The sequence below is a fragment of the Camelus bactrianus genome, chromosome 17 (assembly GCF_048773025.1).
Source record: "Camelus bactrianus isolate YW-2024 breed Bactrian camel chromosome 17, ASM4877302v1, whole genome shotgun sequence".
NCBI lineage: Eukaryota > Metazoa > Chordata > Mammalia > Artiodactyla > Camelidae > Camelus > Camelus bactrianus.
Window position 1 is genome coordinate 59,125,475 of NC_133555.1, and position 23,215 is coordinate 59,148,689.

Here is a 23,215-nt window from a genome sequence, read left to right on the forward strand (position 1 = left end):
CGCAGGGCCGCGGGGGCTGTCGGGACGGCTCCAAGATGGCCGCGCGCTTGGGGTCCGCACCTGCTGGCGGCCTCGAGCCCCGTTAACTGCCACCGCTGCTGACCGGAGCCGCCAGTCGGCCTGGCGACTCCGTGGGCTGTCCCCGCGGGGCGGGAGGCCGCCATGGCGACCCTGGAAAAGCTGGCGAAGGCTTTCGAGTCCCTCAAGTCCTTCCAGCGGCCGCCGCCTCAGCCGGTACCGCCGCCGCCTCAGCCCCGTCAGCCAGCACCGCAGCCGCCGTCGCCTCAGCCGGCACCGCAGCCGCCGCCGCTTCAGCCCCCTCAGCCGGTACCGCAGCCACCGCCGCCTCAGCCGGTACCGCCGCGGCCTCAGCCTCCTCATCCGGCACCGCAGCCGCCGCCGCCTCCGCCCCCTCAGCCGGCACCGCAGCCGCCGCCGCCTCCGCCCCCTCAGCCGGCACCGCAGCCGCCGCCGCCGCCGCCGCCTCAGCCGGCACCGCAGCCACCGCCGCCTCAGCCTGTACCGCCGCCGCCTCAGCCCCCTAAGCCGGCACCGCAGCCGCCGCCGCCTCAGCCCCCTCAGCCGGCACCGCAGCCGCCGCCGCCTCAGCCGGCACCGCAGCCTCAACCGCCGCCGCCGTCGCCGCCTCAGCCCCCTCTGCCAGCACCGCAGCCGCCGCCGCTTCAGCCCCCTCAGCCAGAACCGCAGCCGCCGCCTCAGCCCCCTCAGCCGGCACCGCAGCCGCCGCCCCCTCAGCCGGCACCGCAGCCTCAACCGCCACCGCCGCCCGTCCACCGTGGGTCACGAGCCGCTGCACAGACGGTAAGTCCCTGCGGGCCCCTCCCCAGCCCTGCGCGGGTCTCCGTCCCTCCCTCGGCCTCCCCCGAAGGGCCCGAGGCGGTCCGGGCCCCAGGCCTCTGCTTTCCCGGCTGCGAAACTCGGGAAGGAACGGGGCTGTGTTGTGATCCGAGGCCGCGCGTCCCGTTCGGCTTCCTCTGGGCCACTCCCCACCCCTCTCCTTCTCCGGGCCAGGTGTAACATTTTGTCTTCCCTTTTCAACTGAGGGTTTAAAACAGTGTTTCAGATAACTGTCAAAACGCTATGCATGCAAAACCCTAGGTTAACTTAAGGGAAGGAGTAGGAGAGAAGAGGGGAAGGAGCGAAGTTCACTGGTCACTTCTGTGGGGGTGGGTTAGATGGTCACAGTGGTGAACGCTTAACTGCTACATGGCCCCGTGCGCTTACCAGCATAGTCGTTACTGTTACTAACCCCGGACAGCACTGGTGTTAAGGAGGCATGACCACGGACCGTGTGCTCATTGAGCTTAATTTTACACAAACTAAGATTTCCACAGAATCAAGACAGGCAGTAAACGCCAGCTGCAGAGGACAGCTTGTGCAGGGTTGGGGAACAGCATGGCATGATCAGAACTTTAGTTTGACTGGCTTGAAATGTAGAGGGAAAGGGAAACTTCACACTGATGAATCAGAGAGGAGATAGCTGTTTTTATTAAACTAAAATGGTTAAATGAGCCTTGTTGGTTAATGATTTGCCTTAGCAATGTGAATTTGGATTCTGCAAGTATTGTATAAGTTCTGTAAGAAGCTTGTTTTAAAATTTCAAAACTCTTAAGATATTAGAAGTTCAGTTTTATTTTATAAGAATTTTTTAAAAAGTGTTTATTTAACTCAATTAGAACTGAGTTCCTTTAACATAGACTTTATTATCTCATGTATTAATACCCTCTAGAGGTACACAATGAAAAATGTGATTTATAAAGACACATACAGACACAAGGAAAACAGAGTATGTAGCTTCAGTAACAGTTTAAGAGAAAAGTCAGAAACAGAAATTTTCCCTGGTCAAAATATCAAAAAAAGCATCTGGGGCTTATATCCTTTAATTGATTTGAGCTCTAAATGGACAAATACACAATTTTTTTTTAAATTGCTAAGAACAAGATTCTTTTCCAAGTTGAATAATGATTTTGAAGTTTAAATAAATACCAACAATAGAGCTATGAGGGAGGAAAAATATAAAATACTGATTTTTTTTTTAATCTCACCGTAAGGTGCATTCTTAAATACATAGGAGAGAACTGTCATGATTTGCGCAACTCGCTTGCAAATAGTTCAACAGTATTAACAATGATTGAATTTAGATGGTGGGCATATGGGAATTTATCATCCTATTAAACAGTTTTCTGTAATTCTGAGACTTAGAATAAAACATTGGAAGGAACCTGTTAGACATAATGCTCTATGTGAAGTAATTTGTTCCCTTTGTGAAATTCTAGGAAGGTTAAAATGCATGTTCATAACATCAAGAAAATCACAAGCATTTATGATGTAATCAGAACTACCTGAGGATCTGTGAAACTTGGTGAGTTGGTGAATTTTTTAAAATGTCTTAAAACATTTTGTTTTTACAAAGATTACAGGAGTAAGAGAAGATAAATTTTAATCAACTCTTAATATTTTTTTCCTGGTTGATGTGATATAATTAAATGTGGGGAAAAAAGGTAAATTCTAAAAGGAGACACTACCTTGATGGTTTTCTATGGAGGAAACTCAAGCAGGAGGAAGTTTAATTTAAAAACATAAATTACTGCTCTTTATAATACATTCTAAGTTGTCATTCTTTTGAATTCCTTCCTTTCCAAACAGGTGTGTTATTCTGGGAGATCATCAGGACTTCTGGGTATTTGGAGGTACTGACCTAACCAGTGGAACTGCTGATTTATAAGAAGTTGTCCAGAATTTTGGAAAACTGATTAGTAGAGGTAAATAATGTTTCCTTGGCAAGTGATGACAGAAAGTGACTTGAGTGAATTTTCCTTTGTTTTTAGGCAGATGTACCTAACCATGTATGTTAACAATGATTACAGGCTGAAGACCGAGAAGAACTACCATTTTTGCCAGCTGGGATGCAGAAAAATTTGGACTTCTGGGTTCCATAAATGGGCTGAGGTAACTAAGACAGAAAACGTATCTTCTTGGTCAACATGTATCTCAGGGTAATCACAGATGTGTTCCATTACCTGATATTGTTTTAATTTGGATAAATACTCAAGAAAATTTAAGAAATAGAGTTTGCTTTTGCTTTTACATCAGTTTGGTAAAACAGAACAACCTCTTAATTACTAAGTACAAACCAAGTTTTTCATTATTTTTAAAATATTTTAGTTTCTATTTGTATTTGTTTTGTGATAAGTAAGTAAAATCTGTAAGCTCAGAAAATAGTCAAACCTAGGAAGCTGCTTCTGACAAGTGAATTAGCTTATTGAAAATCTGATATAGATCCTTGTCATTAATTTTCAAGTTTTTACAGTTTCCTTGGATTTCTTCTATCTAGGAAAACAACATGCTCTTTTAAGATGACTATACTCTGATTATAGTCTCTCCTTTATGGATTCTGTACTAAATTGTAACCATAGGTATATTTTACCATTTACAAAAGTGCCTGATTGGGAAGTATAATACAATGATTTTGTAAATTGAATTACTCTAAAATTTCAAGGATTTATTTTTAATTCAATTATGATTAATTTTCATTTGTCACTGGCTCTTAATGCTTTATTTTAAAGTGTCTTTCATAGGCCCCCTTCTTTCGTCTTCTTCCCTTAGGCTCTCTGTCCAGTAACTCTAAGTTCTTACATGTTCATGGTAGGCTTGTGTGTTTTTTTTAAAGGCAGGTGCACCAAAAAGCACTTTCCTGTGACTATCCTCTGTTTTGTTCATCATTTATGAGTCCAAATTTTATAGAATTGATTTGAAGAATGTCATATCTTTCTTATCATTGTGTCTGGTTTTTAAAATGCTTTCCTTCTGACTCATTTCTGCATACTTTAAAATAATAATATGAATCAAATAAGTATGGGAATAAAATCACAGTTACTTGTATCACATTTGATTCCATTTATATTGCAAAGTCTTATTATTATGTTGGTTTTATGAACATGCATTTCATAATACACTTATTTAGATGAATCAGATCTTATTCATTAAGGTCATTTACTTTTAGAAATATGTAATTTCTTGTGAATACATGTATATAGAAATACATGTGTCTTTCTATAATTTAAGCAGCTTAGAATACAGATAAAATAAATCCAAGATACAAGATAATATGCCTTGCATTAATTTAAATTCATGTGAGTTAAAAGACAATTTGAATATTGTTTCCCATTTTCTACTAGCTTCTTGATCATATTCAGCAGCACATTTACCTTTACATATAGTTAAGGAATCTTTTTTATTTCTACTGTAGCTCTGTCATAATGGAAACTCTGCAGCAGAATCAGCTGTCATCTATCCCGTGTGGCCAAGTGCAGAGGTGAGAATTCTCATTTGTGGGATGACCACTCACAGCTTTAAATGTTTATACTGTAACTGCTCTTATAAGGTAGCAAGCTAGAGAGAGAGAGAGAGAGAAACAGAGAGAAGAAAAGAGTTCTCTCTGCATATTCCCATGTGTGTGATGGCATTAGTCTTCTTCTGCTGTATTTTTCTAGAATGTGTGTGCGTGTGTGCATGTATGTGTGAGAGAGAAATGTCTTGTCTTTGTCCTAATAGCCACTCTTCTCTCCCTCTAGTTTTTTCTCTATCCTCCCCTCCTTTCTTTTTCTTTTTCATCAATACCTTCTCTTTCAAAAAATTCTTGATAAATCAAATTTCCAACTTCCTCACTTTTAATATGGTAAAGTTACTTGGATCCCCAACGTCAAGGGATCTCATACTTTAATGTCTGTAAGGATTGCCAGGGACACCTTTTAAAAGTACAGATTTCCAGGCCTTACTTTGAGCAGTTCTCTTCCAGTAGATCCAGGGTGAGGCTGAGCATCTCCGAGCCTTCCCCCTTCATATTATGGTGCAGGGGATCAGGGGCAGTTTTCCTCTGGGTCTCCGTGCTGTTGCTATGAAAAGTGGCTACAGCATCACTAATATTTTTCTTTCTTGTTTTAATTGCATTAATATTATGAAGCAGTTAATAGCATTTTCTTAAAATTATGGTCAAAGGCATAGGCGTTTGATTTACAATGGTATCTGCAAACCACTCTTTTACTGAATTAATTTGTTTGTTTTGCTTGTATTTCCACAATTGTAAATGCTGTGAGTTAAGTGACTGCTTTGCTTCAACTACAGGAGAATGTGAAAACACTCCAGGAGAGAGAGGTTGCATATATCAATGCAGACTCATACACAGAAGGTAAATTTTATTTCAGATTGTCATTAAATAGTATACCAGTATTTAAGTCTATCAACTCCAACTCATAAACTAGGATTATCCTCTTTCTATGAGATGCCTCAATAATACCTCCATTTCTCCATTTTACCAGAGAGAACACTATTATGATTCAAATGAATCAATATGATTCATAACTAAGCTATTGATCCTAATTTCTTTAGAATATCTACCATTTGCCTATCTTGGATTACTACTTAAAACTTTAGTACTTTTGACATTCTTCCTGTGGAGCTATTTTTAAAAGTTGGGGTAAAATATTTCATACAGAAATAGTTCCTGTATGTATTGGACCAACTCTGAAATAAGCACCCACTACAGACTTCCTTTTGACCCTGACATGTGGCATGTGCATCTGTAGGCTTTCATCATATTATGGTTATTTCCAGGTAAGTGTCACAGGACACATGTTAGTTACTGACATGCTCTAGTCTAAAGTCTTGATATTGAATTGAATGAATGAATAAAAACATGAACATTATGGCCTTACCACTTCCTTTGCCAAAGACCCCTAGGTACTGCTGCCGTAATGAGCAATGGCCCTTACTGTTACTGCAGGAGCTGCGGCCTTAGCAGCAGAGTCTGCCTCTGCAGTCTCCTATCCCGAGTGTGTGCTGCAGCCTCTCTGGCTCCTGAAGAGTTATTTCCACCTTGTGTTTTAGTTTTAGCCAGACTGTTTGTCTGTCTGTCTATTTATCTACCTACCTATCTATCTATTCTAAAATCTTATTTATTTTTTTATACTGAAGTACATTTGATTTATAATGTTAGTTTCAGGTGTACAGCAAAGTTACACAGTTATATACATATACATATACATATACATATACATATACATATACATTTTTAGATTCTTTTCCATTATAGGTTATATAAATACTGAATATAATTCCCTGTGCTATACAGTAGGTCCTTGTTGTTTATCTGTTTCATATATAATAGTGTATATCTGTTAATCCTGAACTCCTAACATCTCTCTTCCCTTCCCCCTTTCCCCTTGGGTAACCATAGTTTCTTTTCTATGTCGTGAATCTATTTCTGGTTTGTAAATAAGTTCATTTGTATCATTTTTTTGTTTGTTTACATTCCACATATAAGTGATATAATTTGATATTTGCCTTTCTCTGTCTGACATACTTCACTGAATATGATAATCTGTAGGGTCCACCCTATTTTTAATTCTCCAGGAATGATGCCTTCAATTTGAAATCTGTTATATCTTGTTTATAATTAGAAAATAAAGTTAGAATTAAATACAGGTTTGAAGTCCATTTGGAGGTATTAAAATACTCTCTTATTTATTTTGCAGGCAATTATACCCTCAGAGTTGACTGTACACCTCTTCTTTTCCAGTTGGTATATAAACTGACAAAAGAGGTATGTAAATAGATCTGTCATAATGTTTTCTGATGAGTAGATAAGTCAATAACTTTTGTTTTCTAAATTACTAATATTTAAACTGGTGACAGACATAGCTGATTTGTATAAATAACAAATCAGAACGAGCTTTAATACACTTCTTATGTGACATAACTATGAGAACAGTAGTGCTAGTCTCTGTTCTAATAATAGTTCCTAATAATTGTATACATTTGTTAAAATGTGCAGGGTCTGTTGTTTCATGGGGCAGAGTCTCTTTGATGTAACAGAAAGAATACTGAGCTGGGATGGGGAAGCCTTGGCTGTGAAGATTGCCTTGGCTATTCATTCATTCATTCATTCAGCAAGTATTTATTATGTGGTTACTATGTATCAGGTCCTATGAAATGAATTCTAGCAGCAACAGTGATAAAAGGACAAGGTTACTGAATCCAAATACTTTGTAATCTAGAGAGGCCACAGACCTGTAAATGAGGACTCATACTTCACTTGAATATTGGATACTATATACAGTGGAGAACAATTGCGGAAGAGAGAAGCTAAGACCCTGGGATAGCTGGTGAGGTTGGAAAGCATTAGAAGGTGTTCACAGAAGGATTAGTGGTTAGGCTGTAAAATGGAAGGATGTGAAAGTGGGGAGAAGGTTTCTCCTCAGAGGACACAAGAGCTAATAAAGACATGGATGTGTGAAAGAACATTTCCTGACCTCTGGGTAATGCAATATAACCTAAATGTAAGGTTTTGGTGAAAAAGCTGGTAAGAAACTGACACATAGGCCTAAATGTTCATAAATCTGGTGATGGAGAAATTAAAGAATCTTTAACAAGTTTGTACATTATCATTTTTATTCATTAGAAAAATTACTCTGTATCAGTGCAGTGAATAGGTTAAGCTGTAGTAAGCCTAAAAGCAAAATGGAAATAATTCCACATACTTATTTAGCGCACAGGAATTTATAAATACTAGTTATTGATGTAAAAAGTACTCTGAAAATGCTAATGCACTCTGAATCTCTAAAAATTATGTGATCTACTCATTGAGAATATGTGTGCTTCATTTAAATAACCCCCCATTATAGAATTTAACTGTAGAAATGTTTCTTTCAAGTAGGTATCACTTAGATGACAGTGGGAAGTAGATGTCACATCTCTGTGGTCCTGTTTCCCAATCACCCTTCATCTTGCCCTGTCCTTTTCACTGTTAGTGTCTTTAACATCTCATCCTCCCAAGTGAGCATCCTCCCATGCCCATCACAACTCCCACCATACTGGGAAGCTTAGGTCCTTGATCCTTTTATTGAAATGTCCCATAAAAACATCTTATCTAAAAGCACGCTGTAAAGACAGCCCTTGTTGGGGAATCCTTCTCAGGAGATACATTTACACTCTGTCCTACAGAGGAGGCTCCTGCCTTTATAGGAGGGGTAGTAAGAATTTTAGGACCAAGAAGGAGAAGCTTAGGTCTATCCCCTTTGTACATTTATTTAATAAGTATTAAATGTGTAAGTGGTTACCGTAATGACAGGATAAATCAAACAGAGATTCTGCTATTAGTGTGTTACCTGTGTAGCCAGGAGAGACTATGATCAAGAATTTTCAAATCCAAGATAGAGATTAAAATCACCAAAGTGAATACAGATAAAAGTGTGGGAAGCAAAAAATAAATATCTTAGTTTATTATTTTACATGTTGGAATTAAACAGCCTGCTTAATGGGAAATTGCAATTTTTTTTCCAATTTTAAAGCCTCTTTTATGTTAATTTGAATTTAATTTGCATGCCACTTGTATTAGATACAGTATATTTGTCTTTCAGAGTTTTTGTTTTAGGTAGTTTTTTTAACAGTTTAACTGGGAAATTAAAATGTATCTTTAGAAGTTACATTATCAGGATGAACTAATTAATTGTCCAGAAGAGAAGAGTGAGATTTTATAATCTTTTTTGATTTGATTGTCAGTGGAGGAATCAGACATCATTCATCTGGAGAAATGCTGTTGGTTGCTGAGGGCTCAATCCCGAACTGGATGATTTGATTTAGAGACATTTGGCCCATTGGCTTCACCACCAATTTGTCCATCTCTGAGTGAAGATGGGAATCCTTCTATTTTCTACAAATGTTCTTTGGTAAACACGTGAGCCTTGTTCCACCTTTGGAGCCTTGTGTAAGTTGGTTTACCTTTCTGCACCTGAATATTCTCATATATAAAATCAGTTTGACCAAGACAATCATTATGAAACTGTGCTCCAGTGCGGTGCCTCAGCATCTGGTGCAAGGTCAGGGTGGTGGACACTGAATAGGCAAAGCTCTAGCTTCCACACGTGACCTCACCTCTTCCTCAGCTGAGTAGTGTCTATTGTATTTCTTTTATATAGAAGAAGGTTCCACTGCTGTATCCTTCCCCCACCCTTAAAAAATTAAGAAACCACTGGACTAGACCATCTCTAAGGTCCCCACTTAGCTCTAAACTTTCCACTACTATATATATATATATGTATAGTATATATATATATATTAAATGAGGTTTACAAGGAGTAGTTGTGGCTGATAATCACAAAAACTGTATTTGAAATCTGAAAGCTTGGGTTCTGCTTCTGATTCAGACCTTTTTAAAAAAATTTCTTACTTTTAGCAAGTCATTTAACTACTTCTTAGCTTCAATTTTCTGCTCTTTGAGGGCACAGAATTAGATTCTTGAAATAGACAGTCTATTCTTCAGGTTTCTAGTGTGTTTTAGTAATATTTGTTAGGGGAGCTAGAACAGACAGGGCTTCCACTTCAGCAGTGCAGTTATGTTTTTACCTTTTTAGAATTAGAGATTGAGAAATCACTTCATTTGAAAACAAAATGATTCCATTTATTTTTTATGAAAAGTTTAAAAACCACAAGATTAGATTATAAATTGCCCTTTATTTCTGAAATTTAATATATTTATTTATACAGATTAAGTGGTACAATGAAGACTGCAGTACAGAATTTCTTTCTCTTATAATATAGTGTGTTAGTTTTCTTTGCTTCATGAAGGAGTTGTATGAAGCTTGTTAATAACAACACAGTATATCTTTGATAGAGTTCAACTTTTCTTCTTCTTTTTTCTTTTTTCTTCTTAGTCTTTCCAAATTAGGATAATTGTGGTCTCTGACTTTTTTCCAGTTAAATTTTTAAAATATATTTTTATTTTTTACATTCTACAATCGCTTTTGACTTTTGGAATTAATATAAGATAGAGACAGGTAGGCAGACAAAACCAAACACTAAATGATAGTATTTTCTTCTAGGAAGTTAAATTTTGGTTATAATTATTCCAGGGGAAAAAAAAAAAACTTCCTAAGACAGTGGAAACTACTGATAACTTTTAAAAACTAAGTCAGTTTATGCGAGTCATGCCTCCTTTCATAAGCATGTCATTATTAACAGGAAGTTTGTTGGCTGTGATTTATTCTGTGTTCCTATTTTACAGGTTTATTTAATGCTTTTGGTGAAAATCATGACAGCCACATAGATTTTAAGGAGATATCCTGTGGGTTATCAGCTTGTTGCAGAGGACCTCTGGCTGAAAGACAGAAATGTAAGTGTGTTAAACATCACAAAATTTGGAAGCTATACAGAGAAAAAAATTAGCATCCATTCATGTAAAAAATCATCTGATTAAGGCTTGAATTTTCATCCCTTTGGCAAATAGCAATCTCTTGCTGAGGTTTTACTGAGGTCAGTGTAAAGGTTCAATCATCTATTCTTTTTTACTGTGGAGTAATTTAAGATCTTTGTTATTAATAATGGTTGATTTTCCAGATGAATGTACAATTCATGATAAATGAACTACATCATTCATGATGTGTTTGAAAATGTTAAGCATATAGAAAATATTTTCTGGTAGTCTATATAGAAAATTTGTCTAGCTTAACTTGAATTCCAACTTATTTTCTAGCACTGTGTATATTGATATTAGCAAAATTAAATTTATGATAAAACAATTTTATTAAATACTAAATTTATCTTTTAAACCTAGCTAAAATATTATAGCGTAATTTATAAGCATATTACATTAATAAATCTTAACCATATTTGGTTAGGAAAATGCAGCAGTTTACATTTAATTGGAACCTAATTCTTATATATTCACTAGGGTCATTATCTCTGCATATTTCTAAAATACAGCTTCACAAATACTGCGTATTTTGGGTATGATACTTATTAGTTCAATATTCTTTTGTAATGTTGTACTGTGATGCACTCAGTTAATTTAATAGCATAATTGTTACACGGGTGTGTGAAGTAGATAATTATTTAATCTTAAAACTTTAGATTTCTTTTATCTTCCCTGATAGTATACCATTACTCTAACCTGGCTTTATGATAGATTATTTGTTCACATTAAAGTTCTGGTATTAAAGAGGCTGAAGTCTTTGTTTCTCAATTGAGTTTAATTATTGTCTTAAATTTTTTTTTAATTTATTTTTTGCCAGTGGACTAGTGGAAGTTAACCAACTAGACTAACTAGCAATTTTGCTGATATTGATGTTAATTAGCAAAGTGCTGATATTTTGGATTTTTAGCTTGTTGTATATAAACTTCATTGAAGATTTGAGATTGTTCTTAGGCAAAAATATTGGGTGCACATTAATTACACTGGAGAGGCAAAATCTTTATACAGTCATCTCTCATTATCTGCTGAGGATTGGTTCTGAGACCCCTTCAGATACCAAATCCATGGATGCTCAAGTCCTTATGTAAAATGGCATAGAATTTGCATATAACCTATGCACATCCTCCTGTATACTTTCAATCATCTCTAGGTTACTTGTAATACCTAATACAATGTAATTATTTGTAAATACAATGTAAATGATATGTAAATAGTTGTCAGTGAATAGCAAATTCAAGTTTTGCTTTTGAGAACTTTCTGGGAAAATTTATATATATATATATATATATAATTTTTGATCTATTGTTTATACCTGTGAATGCAGAACCAATGGATACAGGGGGCTGACTGTACCAGCTTTTTGTTGATTCTTAATATAGATGGAATATTTTCAACATTGTAAGAATCAACTCTGAAGTGATCAGTTTTAAATATTAGAAATTAATTTAAAAGCTTGAATTACCTTCTCAAAATCTGTGAGATATTGTATAGTAACGTGGCCCTTCTTTTTCAGTTTGCAAGAAATTTAACTTTAGATTTAGGTGAAGGATAGAGTTCTCTAAGCTGGCTAGTGATATAAGGAGAGAGACTTGTGAAGTGTACAGGAATTCCTACAAGTTCAAAGGACTTTAATGACACAATCTCCTCCAAATAAGAACTTAATCCAGAATGTAATTGTTTGAGGAACTAAGTAATTTTACTAGGGCAGCTTGTAATAAAATGTATTATACTTCAGAATATGAAAGTAATTTCCCTCCATAAGAGTTTCTTTTCTTTAGTTTGCTTCAAGGTATTTGATGTTGACGGTGATGGAGTTCTCTCTAGGGTTGAACTGAGAGACACGTGGTTGCACATTTAGAGGTCTGGAAGGACAACTGCACCGATGATACCCTGGTAAAGTCTGATTGTATACATCTTCTTGAATGTAAACTTCCAACAGGAACATAGAGTGAAGAATTTTTTAAAAGAGGTTGAGAAAAAGATTTCTTACTACTTCTAGGTTCTATATTATGCTACTCAAAATATTCATAGCCAAAGATGCAAAATTGGGAAGAGAATTTGCCTTAGAAAATTTAATAAGCTGAATGTATTATATTAAAAAAATGAAACCACTGGAAAATTGTCATAAATTTTTAAGGCAAACAAGCAATCTATTTCTGTAATTAAAAAAAGAAAAAAAAAGTTGACCGAAAATACTTTATACTTCAGCTACTGGCTAATTAAATTATACCTTCTCTATCCTAACTACTGATTTGGGTTTCTGGTTTTAAAGGAATTACATGTGGATGTATCCAACATTGTAGAAGATACATAGAATGCACATGACACCACAAAGGTGAGTCCAGCAGAGACTAATTTATTCTTTTCTAAAAATACATTATATTCTGAATTGTTATACATACCTTACATGTACATACTTGAATCTCTTCTACATCATCCCTGCTAAAAGCTTATTTGGACCTGTGGTTACAATTCCTCCAAGTTGTCCCTAAGGAAATCCCATTCCACCTTTAAACAACTCCATTAAGTGTTATTTACATAAAAACATTATATTTTATAAGCTAGGCATTTTATAAAAATTAAGTAGAGACAGCCCTTGCCATCTGTAGTTTATAATCTTTACTTCTCCCATTTTATTACATTATGGTAAGACAAAGCTTATATTGAGCAAAAGAAGCCATAGAATAAAAGAACACATTGTACAATTCAATTTATATGAAGTTCTAGAACAGAGACAACTCATGTTAATAAGTGTTACAATAGTGATTTTGGAGATGGGTGATTTAACTGGGAAGGACCATAGGATATCTGGGATGATGGGAATTATTTTTTATCTCAATCTGGGTGGTGTATATAGTTTTAAATTTTTTTTTTCAATAATATTGGTGAGGGTCTGTTCTAAGTTTTTTAATAGCAGCCAGAATAAGTGTATAATAGCAGAAACAAACATGTACTTTACTAAGAATAAAGCCTTGAATTTTTTTTAGTTTCACAACATTTATTAAAGATATTATAATAGGTTTGCCTTAATGTCTATGTATCCCTGTGAAACTGAAGATAATCCATATATGTGAGACACATATGAGTTAATTTGACCCTTTCTATTCAAATGTTGACATGTACCAAGTAGCAGATGGAAGGATGTAGACCACAGTGGTCTTATACAGGCTTAGGAAAATAAGTAACTTTTTTTTTCAATCACAAATCCAGAAGAAATCATCATAGTCTTATTAACTGACACTCAACAGAAATAAATAATAGAAATGAATTTTTCTGGGCTTGATCTTTGTTTGGCAATTCAGATAACTGTCTTCATTTACTTTTCTGCCCAAAACTAAGGTAGCCATTTCTATTTGGTATATATGAATACAGAAACATAGGAAAGTTTCTGTTAGGAAATACCTTATGTAGAGATACAATTTCCATTGCCTTTTTTCTGGGTGTTTGATAAGTATGGAAGTTATCATCGCTGTCTATTTTTATGTAAGACCGTGTTTCTTCTTAAGGCTGTAATTTTGAACATTAAAAAAAAAGATCATTTAGCTGCTCCATCTCCGTGTAACCATAATAATGAAATGGTAAAAATTTAGAATAGAATTTGGATCTTTCAAACAAACCTATTACCCATATTCACTGGTGACTAGACTGTGACAATATTACCCATTATTTTGTACCATTACATTGGTATTAATATACTTTTATGGAAGTTGCATCATGAAAGCCAATAATTACCATCATAGTGCTTTAAAATCTTTTCTTATAATAAATGGTATTATATATTGAATGAATACATGAATATCATTAATAATAAATATTAAATATCATTAAATAATAAATCATTAGATAATAAAAATATAATTAAGTAATAAAAGCTAAGAACATTATTATTCATCTAGGATTGTTAAGGTGATTGTTCAAAACATGAAGTAAGAAGCATTTGGTTATATTTTTGCCTGCCAAGAAATATTGCCTACTGTATATAAATGTAATTTTTGGTACACTTTGACACCAAAAAAAAAAAAATACTGCTTTATTCAACTTGTGAAAGTAATGTTAAATTTTATTTTGAGGAAATGTTAATATAGATACTCATTTATTATATATATTTAGTTCTTTTAAATCTCTTAAGAAGTCTAATAATATTGCCAGATGTTTTAAAGAAGATCTTAGAAAATTGTTAGGGTCAAAGGGCATAATCCAGAGAGTTTGGAAAGATGCTTTCAAAGTTAGTAAATAGTCCTTTTTCTCTAACCAGAACCTTTTGTGGGTTCTGTTAGTAAACTTCACCTTGAACCAGAAGATACTGTGAGTTATTTCCCAGGTCTTACTGGAGGAAGAAGATTTTTGGTGATAAATTGCCCACGTTGTGACTGACTACTTCAGAGTTTGGTTACTTTTGAACTTATTCTTGCTGGCCTACTTTCAGATGAACACATAGCATCTACATTAAATCATTAGTTTTCTTTCAGACAAATGACCATTGCAAGTTTAATAAAACAGATTTTATTCAAATAATATAAGAAGATGAAGATTTAAGATATTCTTAAATATAGTTTCTCTTTCAGAATGGCCATCTTAACTCTAGAGGAATATCATATCTGGAGTGTGAAAAATGTTCTTGCCAATGAGTTTTTGAATCTACTTTTCCAGGTATGTTTAAGGTAAATGACAGAGACCGAGGGCAGTGGTACCAGTAGTTCTACATCTTTTCCATTATGTAGTAGTTAGACAACTAGACTACAAAACCATATATTGTCAAAAGAACTGCATTAACCTGTACACCACCTGCAGATGGTAAGTTAGAGCGTGCATGCTTCTCAGAGTCACAATGTGCATGATAGGAAAGTAGAGTATAGCTGATAATGTTTATCTTAATAACTCATGATAGAGCAGATTGTAGACACATAGAAAAGAATTTAAAATGTAAAAGCCATTATAATTTGCTATTTTTCTTTACTTTTTTTTTTTTTTAAGACCCTTCCTAACAAGTAAGGCAGTGTGGACAGAGACATAGATCATAAGTCGGCAGCTGTAAATTTTTCACAAAGTATACAATCTTTCCAGTTAGGAGGTTATTTTAGATGCAAATCTGTTTCTTAATTTTCTTTTATTCTTTCTTTCTTTCTTTTTTTTTTCTTTTTTTTAATTTAATTCTTTAGAAGGTCCAAAAAAGATTGAAGGAGAAAGGAGGAAAAAAAGCTGTCAGGGGTGAACATGAAATCATAAAACTTGCCAGATTTTAACTATTTTCCAGTTAAAGTAGTTCTCTTTGCTCCAATTTAAAGAAACAACTTATAGTTTCCCATTTTTCATAGTTCTTCATAAATATATGTTGATTTAATAGTATTTTACAGGGTGTGAGTAGGGACAGACTGGAAGTTCAAGATTTGTAAATACTGACAGGTATATATAGAATAGATAAACAAGTTTATACTGTATAGCACAGGGAAATATATTCAAAATTTTGTAGTAGCTCATGGGGAAAAATATGAAAACAAATATACGTATATTCGTAAAGTACTGAAAAATTGTGCTGTACACCAGAAATTGACACAACATTGTAAACGGACTATAACTCAGTAAAAAAATAAAAATAAGATAAAACTGTTAGAACACTATAAAAAAAGTAGTATTTTAGATTTTTCTTATTTTATTCTCCTTTTCTTATAAAAGCACCCCTATGAAGTTCAATAAGGCTTGATATCTTTATATCTATCATGATTCTCCATTGTAAATACAGAGTAACCTGCCTGTGACACAGCTGTGTTAGAATAAATGAAAATTGAACTCTTCCTGACAGCTAATAATTAATGTATATTTAAAGCATATGAAATCTGATAAGTCTATGATACCTATTTAAATCAATCAGTTACTCCACTGTCAGTTATCAGCCAGGATCTAAGTTGATGTCTTTATAAAATATAAATACATATAAAAATAATATAAACCTACTATAAACAGAAATGACTTGCTTAGTAATATGGAAATTAAGCAGCTATTTTTATCTCATTTAAAATGATGTCCTCAATTACTTTAAGTTATCATTAATTATATAAACATTTTGACCACTTAAGTTTGTGTCTGAGTCACCTTGCAGCTCTTACATAGCAAAGCATTTTGAACTTTTATATTGCCTTTCCTATTTTCTCATGTTATTCAGGGGCTTGCATAGGCACTATTTTTTCTAGGACTCTATAAACAGATGTATGCCTGAGATTTTCTTTTGTGTCTGTGTTTCTAGCATTATATTACTGACAGATTTTTTTGTTGGTTATCAATCTAATTTTTTTTCTTGGTATATATAGTCCTTTCAGCCCTTTCAAATATATATATATGTAGTCAGTTTACAATGTGTCAATTTCTGGTGTACAGCACAATGCTTCAGTCATACATGAACATACATATATTAATTTTCATACTCTTTTTCACCATAAGTTACTACAAAACAGTATTGGATATAGTTCCTTGTGCTATACAGTATGAACTTGTTTATAAATTGGGAGTTTGAGATTTGCAGGTACTAAATATTAACATTACATTTTATGATGCTTACTTTATCCCATATTCAGACATGCTTTTAAAACTTAATTTTCACTTAATATATAAGTAATCAGACTTACTCTAAATTGTTTTATTTTCTGTCTGTTTCTAAAATAGAATTAGCTAGTAAATTCAGTGATAAAAGCTTGAATTATACTTTTATTTTATTTGCCAAGATCCCACTCCTGGCTGACCACTTTGGGTATTTAAGTATAAAGTAAGTAAATGTCAGTAGAATTAGGAAACCATTCCTGTGGTAATATTGTTTTCAGTCCTTTCAAATAAACTCAGTGCCCAATATTTTGCAGAGGAAGCACTCTAAACATGATCAGGATCTTCTATCTTGTACGTTTGTCAGAAAGCGTCAAATGTTAAACAGTTTGATAAGCAGAATAGTGCACCACACTGACCCCTACCTATATCCATGCTCTAATCCTGAAATCTGTGAATATGTTATTTTACATGGCAAAGGGGATTTTGCAGATGTATCAGGTTAAGGACTCTGAGACAGGGAGATTAGCCTGGATTATCTACATGGGCCTAGTCTAACAACAGGAGTCCTTAAAAATTGAAAATCTTTCCCAGCTGTGGTCAGAAAGATATGACTTTGGAAGAAGGATTAGAAAGCTGTAAAGCTGTTAGCTTTGAAGATAGAGGAAGGGCCATGGGTAAAGAAATGTGGGTGAACTCTAGAAGCTGGAAAAGACAAGGAAATATATTCTTCCTTTGACCTACAGAAGGGCATACAGCCCTGCTGACATCTTGATTTTTAGCCAAATGATACCTGTTCCTGACTTGACCTACAGAACCATAAAATAATAAGTTTGTGTTGCTTTAAGCTGCAAAATTTGTGATAATTTGTTACAGCAGTGATAAAAATAAATATAGGGGAGGTAATCCAACTTTATGGATTGGAGGGCTCAGCATTTTAAAGATGTCAGTTCCCCTTCAACTGATTCAAAGATTTATATGTGCACATCAAAATCCCCAACAGTTAATTGTTGTTACTGTTTTTTTGTAGAACTTGACAAGCTGATTCTAAATACATAGAGAAGCGTGAAGGGCCAACAATAGCCAAGATGATATTAAAGAACAATGTTAAAGGACTTATAAAACAATATTAAGTCTATGTGATAACTACCTAAAGTTAGACATATAGACCAATGGAACAGCATTGAATTAAACCCTGTACCATACATGAACAGTAACTTTAGATAGATTATAAATCTAATATATTTGAAACATAAAGCAAAGCATCTGGGGGAGGGTAAAGCTCAGGTGGAATGTGTGCTTAGCATGCATAAGGTCTTGGGTTCAACTCCCAGTACCTCCATTAAAATAAATAACCTAATCCCCCACCAAAATAAAGCATCAAGAAAATAGTGTAGGAGATATTTTAATGACTTTGAAGTGGCAAAGAGTTCTTAAACCGGACAAAGCATGAAACATAAAAGAAGAGTTTTAAGTTGGACTTCAGTAAAATTAAGAATTATTTTTATCAAGAGATACCATTAAGAAAGTGAAAAGCTAAGCCACATGGTAGGAAAATATATTTGCTATACCTATATCCAACAAAAGACTTGTATCTAGGGCATATAAAGAACAAAAACCAGTGGAGAAAAAGGCAGAACCTCAATATTAAAATATGCAAAATAATTGAACAGGTGCTTCACACACACACAAAAAAATCCACATAAGCTATGAAAAGGGGCTGACCTCTTTAGTAATAATGGAAATACGTACTAAAACCACACTTGGAACACCATTAGACATCCACTAGAATAGTTAGTTGTTAAGTGATATGAAGCATTGGTGAGGGCAACAAGCAATGGGGACTCTTACACATGGCCAGTGGGAATATAAATTCTTACAAATACTTTGGAAATAGGCTTTTTGAATGAAAGTTATATGTGTGTGTGTGTGTGTGTGTGTATATGTACACACACACACATACACATACACACACACCCACACCCTATTACCAAGGGTAACCCATATGTGTACCCTTCAGAAACTTCTACATCTGAGCACCAAAGGACATCCAGAAAATTCTCATAATCACTATTTGTTATACCCCCAAATAGAAAATGACCCAAACACTTGTCAACAATAAATACATAACCATAAGTGGTGGCACATGCATACAAGTTGTATACTTTAAAGCAATAAAAAATATACTAGTTTACAGAAAACACTAGTGGATGAATCTTACATAATGTTGAGTGGAAAGTACGGGACCAAAAATTTCAAAAGCAAAAAAACCAATCCATGGTGGCTGAATTTAGGATGGTGAATCCATCAAAGGGGTGCCGTAGTAACTGGGAAGAAACCCAAATTGGAACAGCAATGTCCTGTTTCTTGACTGGATGAAGGTTACATAGATGTGTTTACTTTGTGAAAAATCATTGAGCTGTATACTTAAGATGTGTTCACATTTAAGCATGTATATTATATTTGCATTTTTTTAAAAAAAGTTTGCTTGCAAAAAAAGATATCCAAAGCCCAAGTATTTATCAGTAGGAGAATGGATAAAAGAAATGATAGTATATTCAAACAATGGAATACTACTCAACAATAAAAAAGAATCAACTACTGATACAAGGATGAACCTCAAAAGCCTAATTTATACATTTCATTGTCAGGTAAATTTTAACTCAGAAGGTAAACAAAACTGTAAACAGGCATGTGCCCTGGGGGGAGGGGTGCTGTAGCCTTTGTCTCCTCAGACCTGTGCCATTACTGGCACATCTCGCAAGAAGAGAGGCAGGGATCAGCCACAGCTAACATCTCCTCCTGTGCATAGTGCCTGGGCGGGGGCGGGGCTGAGGCCTGAATCTGCACGTGGGGGCTCCACAACCTCCTAGGCAGGACTGAGACTTGTTTATAGCCCGAGGCAGAGAGGATCTTTCTACCCTGACACCTCAGAGAACTTGTGCTGCCAAGAGAAACAAGGAGCTAAGATTTGGCACAGAGCATAGGTGGGGCTGTTCCGCAGTCTTCCCCGAGCCCACCTACAGACCGCCTACCCAAGGCAGAGCAGGCAGCTGCACAGAGCAGCAGAGTGACCAGCACGAGGAGAGAGCAGGTGGGCAGCCACCCACCTTCCTGGCAGGAACACAGCACCTGACCACGGTGCTGGGACGGGGTGTGATCTGCCCACCTGCCTCCCCCTGATCACAGCATCTGACTGTGGCATCAGGAGGGGGAGTGACCTGCCCGCCCACCGGGTAAGAGCTCAGCTCCTGACCTTGTGTTAGGAGGGGACACAATCTGCTAGCCAACAGCCACTGAGAGCAGCACAGATGAGGGCGCCAACAGAAGGCCTATGAAACAGCAAGCTGAGTTCGCAAAGCAGGGTGACGATACAAAGACTTGTCGATCAAATCATTAAGGGCACACCATCTCCAGGTTAAGTAGGTAACTGATACTCCTTAAGCCACGGTGCCAGAGAGATATGAGCAATGTGAAGAAGCAGAGAAACCACTCCCAATTAAAAGATCATGAGAAATCCCCTGAAAGCATGATCAAGGAAATAGACATTGATGGCCTACTAGATCAAGGTTTCCAAAAAAGAGTGATCAAAGTACTGAAGGAACTAAAAAAAATAGTGTTTAGGGATATAAAATATGTCAAAAATGAAATAGAAACTATAGAGAAGAACCAAGTAGAATTAGTAAACTCATTGTCTGAGATGAGAGCTGACCTAAAGGCTGTGCAAAGCAGACTAGAAAATACAGAAGAACAAGTATGTGATCTAGAAGACAGGACAACAGGAAGCACCCAATCAGAACAGCTGAGAGAAAAACAAATAAAAAACAATGAAAACAATATACGGGACCTATGGGGTAATATAAAGTGTGCCAATCTATGCATAATAGGAGTTCCAGAAGGGGAAAAAAACAAAGGGGATTGAAAAGGTATGGGAGGGACTCATGACTGAAAACTTCCCAAACCTAAAGAAGGAATCATATCCAAGCACAGGAGGCTCAGAGGGTCCCAAACAGGAAGAACCCAAACAGACCCACACCAAGGCACATCCTAATCAAGATAGCCAGAGTCAAGGATAAAGAAATGATCCTAAAGGAAGCAAGAGAAAAACAGAGTGAGTTACAAGGGAACCCCCATAAGGTTTTCAGCTGATTTCTCTACACTATTTACAACAGCTAAGACATGGAAACGACCTAAAATGTCCATCAACAGATGACTGGATAAAGATGTGGGATATTTATATGATGGGATACTATTCAGCCACAAAAACTGACAACATAACGCCATTTGCAGAGACATGGATGCTCCTGGATAATGTTATTCTAGGTGGAGCAGAACAGAAAGAGAAAGAGGAATACCATATGAGATCACTCATGTGTGGAATCTTAAATATATGCAATGTCTTGTGGTAACTCACAGCAAAAAAAAAAAAGTGACGAATGTATGTACGTTCATGTATAAATGAAAAATTGTGCTCTACACTGGAATTTGTCATAACATTGTAAAATGACTATTACTCAATAAAAAATGTTTAAAAATAAGTAAAATAAAATATAACCTTTAAAATACTGTATAATGAGAGGTGTGATGTTCTAGTATCTGTTCTAAGAAGTACGTTAGACACACATAAGAATAACCAATGGTCAGAAAGATCACATGTTACCAGCTACCACCCCATGCAAATTAATGGCATTTAGGAGATATTCATATATGTGTGTACATATGTAAAATATGTATTAGTATATATGTAAATCAAATAAAATATTATAATCTAATGTAAAATCATATCAGCAAAAGCACTGTGCTGACATAAGTATCTTGGTGTAAATAGATTACAATTTTTTATTGAGTTGTCATAATGGGAATATTGTGAACCAAGTGGAAGTTGTAAAAAAAAGTCATCCAAAAAAAAAAAAATCCTGACTACATGAAAAGATGCACAGTTACTATAAGGCCTCTCCCCTTATTTACTATCAGTGTGAGAAAGTCTCTTGGAATAAGTTAGGAGAATTAAAAACTCTTAACAAGACACAAAAATGCACTCTCTGTTAAAGAAAATAAACCAAAAGAAAAAACAAATGAATGGACAATTAAGATCCTACAGATAAAAATACCAATTTTTATGGGAAATATAGCCTTAAAAAATGAGATTATATTCTAATTTCACCTTTTGAATAAAGATATACAAAATTTAGCTGAATACCTTCGTATTTTGCACTTACGAAGAAAAAATGTATTTGCAATGAAAAAACAGCCATTATCCTGCCTTTTGAGTATTCTAAAGTTTTAGGTTTGAATATATTTCATCTTAAATGGTCTTAAGCACTATGCAGTGGTTGGTTTTTTAAAAATACCACTGTGTGTGGAACTTCTAAAAGTGATTCAAAAAATTTATATTTTTGTAATAATTTAGTAATGGCCCGGATATTATTTTTAACAAGACTACTCACCATGGAATGGTGCAAGATTTTTTCGATGAGTTTATATTCACACATGTTGAAGATTGTCACTATATTATGAGAAAATGTCAACCATGGCAGTATTTTGACTTGAAAACGAGATAAGCTGAGAAGCATATTTTAAGTATAAAATAAATGATTGCATGCCTTTAAAGACAAGAAAGTAAAAGCACGATAAACTCTGACTTTGACACACTTAAAATATAAAAATTAACATAATGTGATTTACACACTTCTCTTTAACTCTTTCAGTACTTTCTCAGCCCCTTTCCCATTACACCTGCGTCCCCGCTCCTGACCCGCGGTGTACACACCCCCGATCACACGGGGGAGCGGGGACACTCACACCTGCATCCCCGCTCCTGACCCGCGGTGTACACACCCCTGATCACACGGGGGAGGTGGACCCGGGCGGTGAGGACCAGGGGCGCGGACACTCACCGGCTCCCTGCGGGCGAGGAGAATAGTCGAAGCGGGCCCGCCAGCGCACCCGTCCCCTCCTGCCCAGCCGGCCGGGGCCCCAGCTCGGTCAGGTCCACACACACCCCGGCAGGAAGCGGGCGCAGGCAGTGGGAAACCGGCGTAACTTCAGACAGTGGGCGGGGAGCGTCCTCCTCCCGCGGACACGCAGGCAGCGCTGTCCTGGAGCCTCCATGGCGCCGCCCGCTCAGTCCTGAGGAAAACAAGCTCCGCCCCCAGGGAAGATGCTGGCTGCTGACGCGGACTGCGTATGCGCACCGCCACCTAAGACACGCTGGCTTCGCGCGCCCCCTGCAGGTCCTCGAGGGCGGTGCAGGATACTCAGAACTCACTGTAGAACACATGACCCCTCCCAGCCAGGATGCTAAATCACTGGAAATCTCAGTGCCCTGGCCTCTTTGTTGATGGCACTGGCGATGCGCTCATCCAGCCATGCCTGCTCTCTTGCCTGGCACATGCCTCAGTCTTTGGAATCCCGCCT

General features: G+C 36.6%; 1 protein-coding gene across 6 annotated transcripts; it reads left to right on the forward strand.

The window, feature by feature from the left end:
- The first annotated feature begins 21 nt into the window (after positions 1-21).
- Positions 22-19,299, forward strand: LOC141573814 (uncharacterized). 6 transcript variants are annotated; one of them, XM_074345405.1, is made up of 13 exons: positions 22-822; positions 2,298-2,383; positions 2,668-2,783; positions 2,889-2,970; positions 4,271-4,336; positions 5,146-5,209; positions 6,555-6,622; positions 8,581-8,785; positions 10,082-10,189; positions 12,046-12,160; positions 12,540-12,602; positions 14,833-14,917; positions 17,829-19,299. In XM_074345405.1, exons 1-2 carry the CDS (start codon positions 163-165, stop codon positions 2,304-2,306), a joined length of 669 nt encoding a protein of 222 aa, XP_074201506.1. In that variant the 5' UTR covers positions 22-162; the 3' UTR covers positions 2,307-2,383; positions 2,668-2,783; positions 2,889-2,970; positions 4,271-4,336; positions 5,146-5,209; positions 6,555-6,622; positions 8,581-8,785; positions 10,082-10,189; positions 12,046-12,160; positions 12,540-12,602; positions 14,833-14,917; positions 17,829-19,299. The 6 variants fall into 6 exon arrangements, with proteins under 6 accessions (XP_074201506.1, XP_074201504.1, XP_074201502.1 ...); XM_074345403.1 differs by having other exon boundaries at positions 14,821-19,299; XM_074345401.1 differs by having other exon boundaries at positions 14,833-19,299.
- Positions 19,300-23,215: the final 3,916 nt, after the last annotated feature.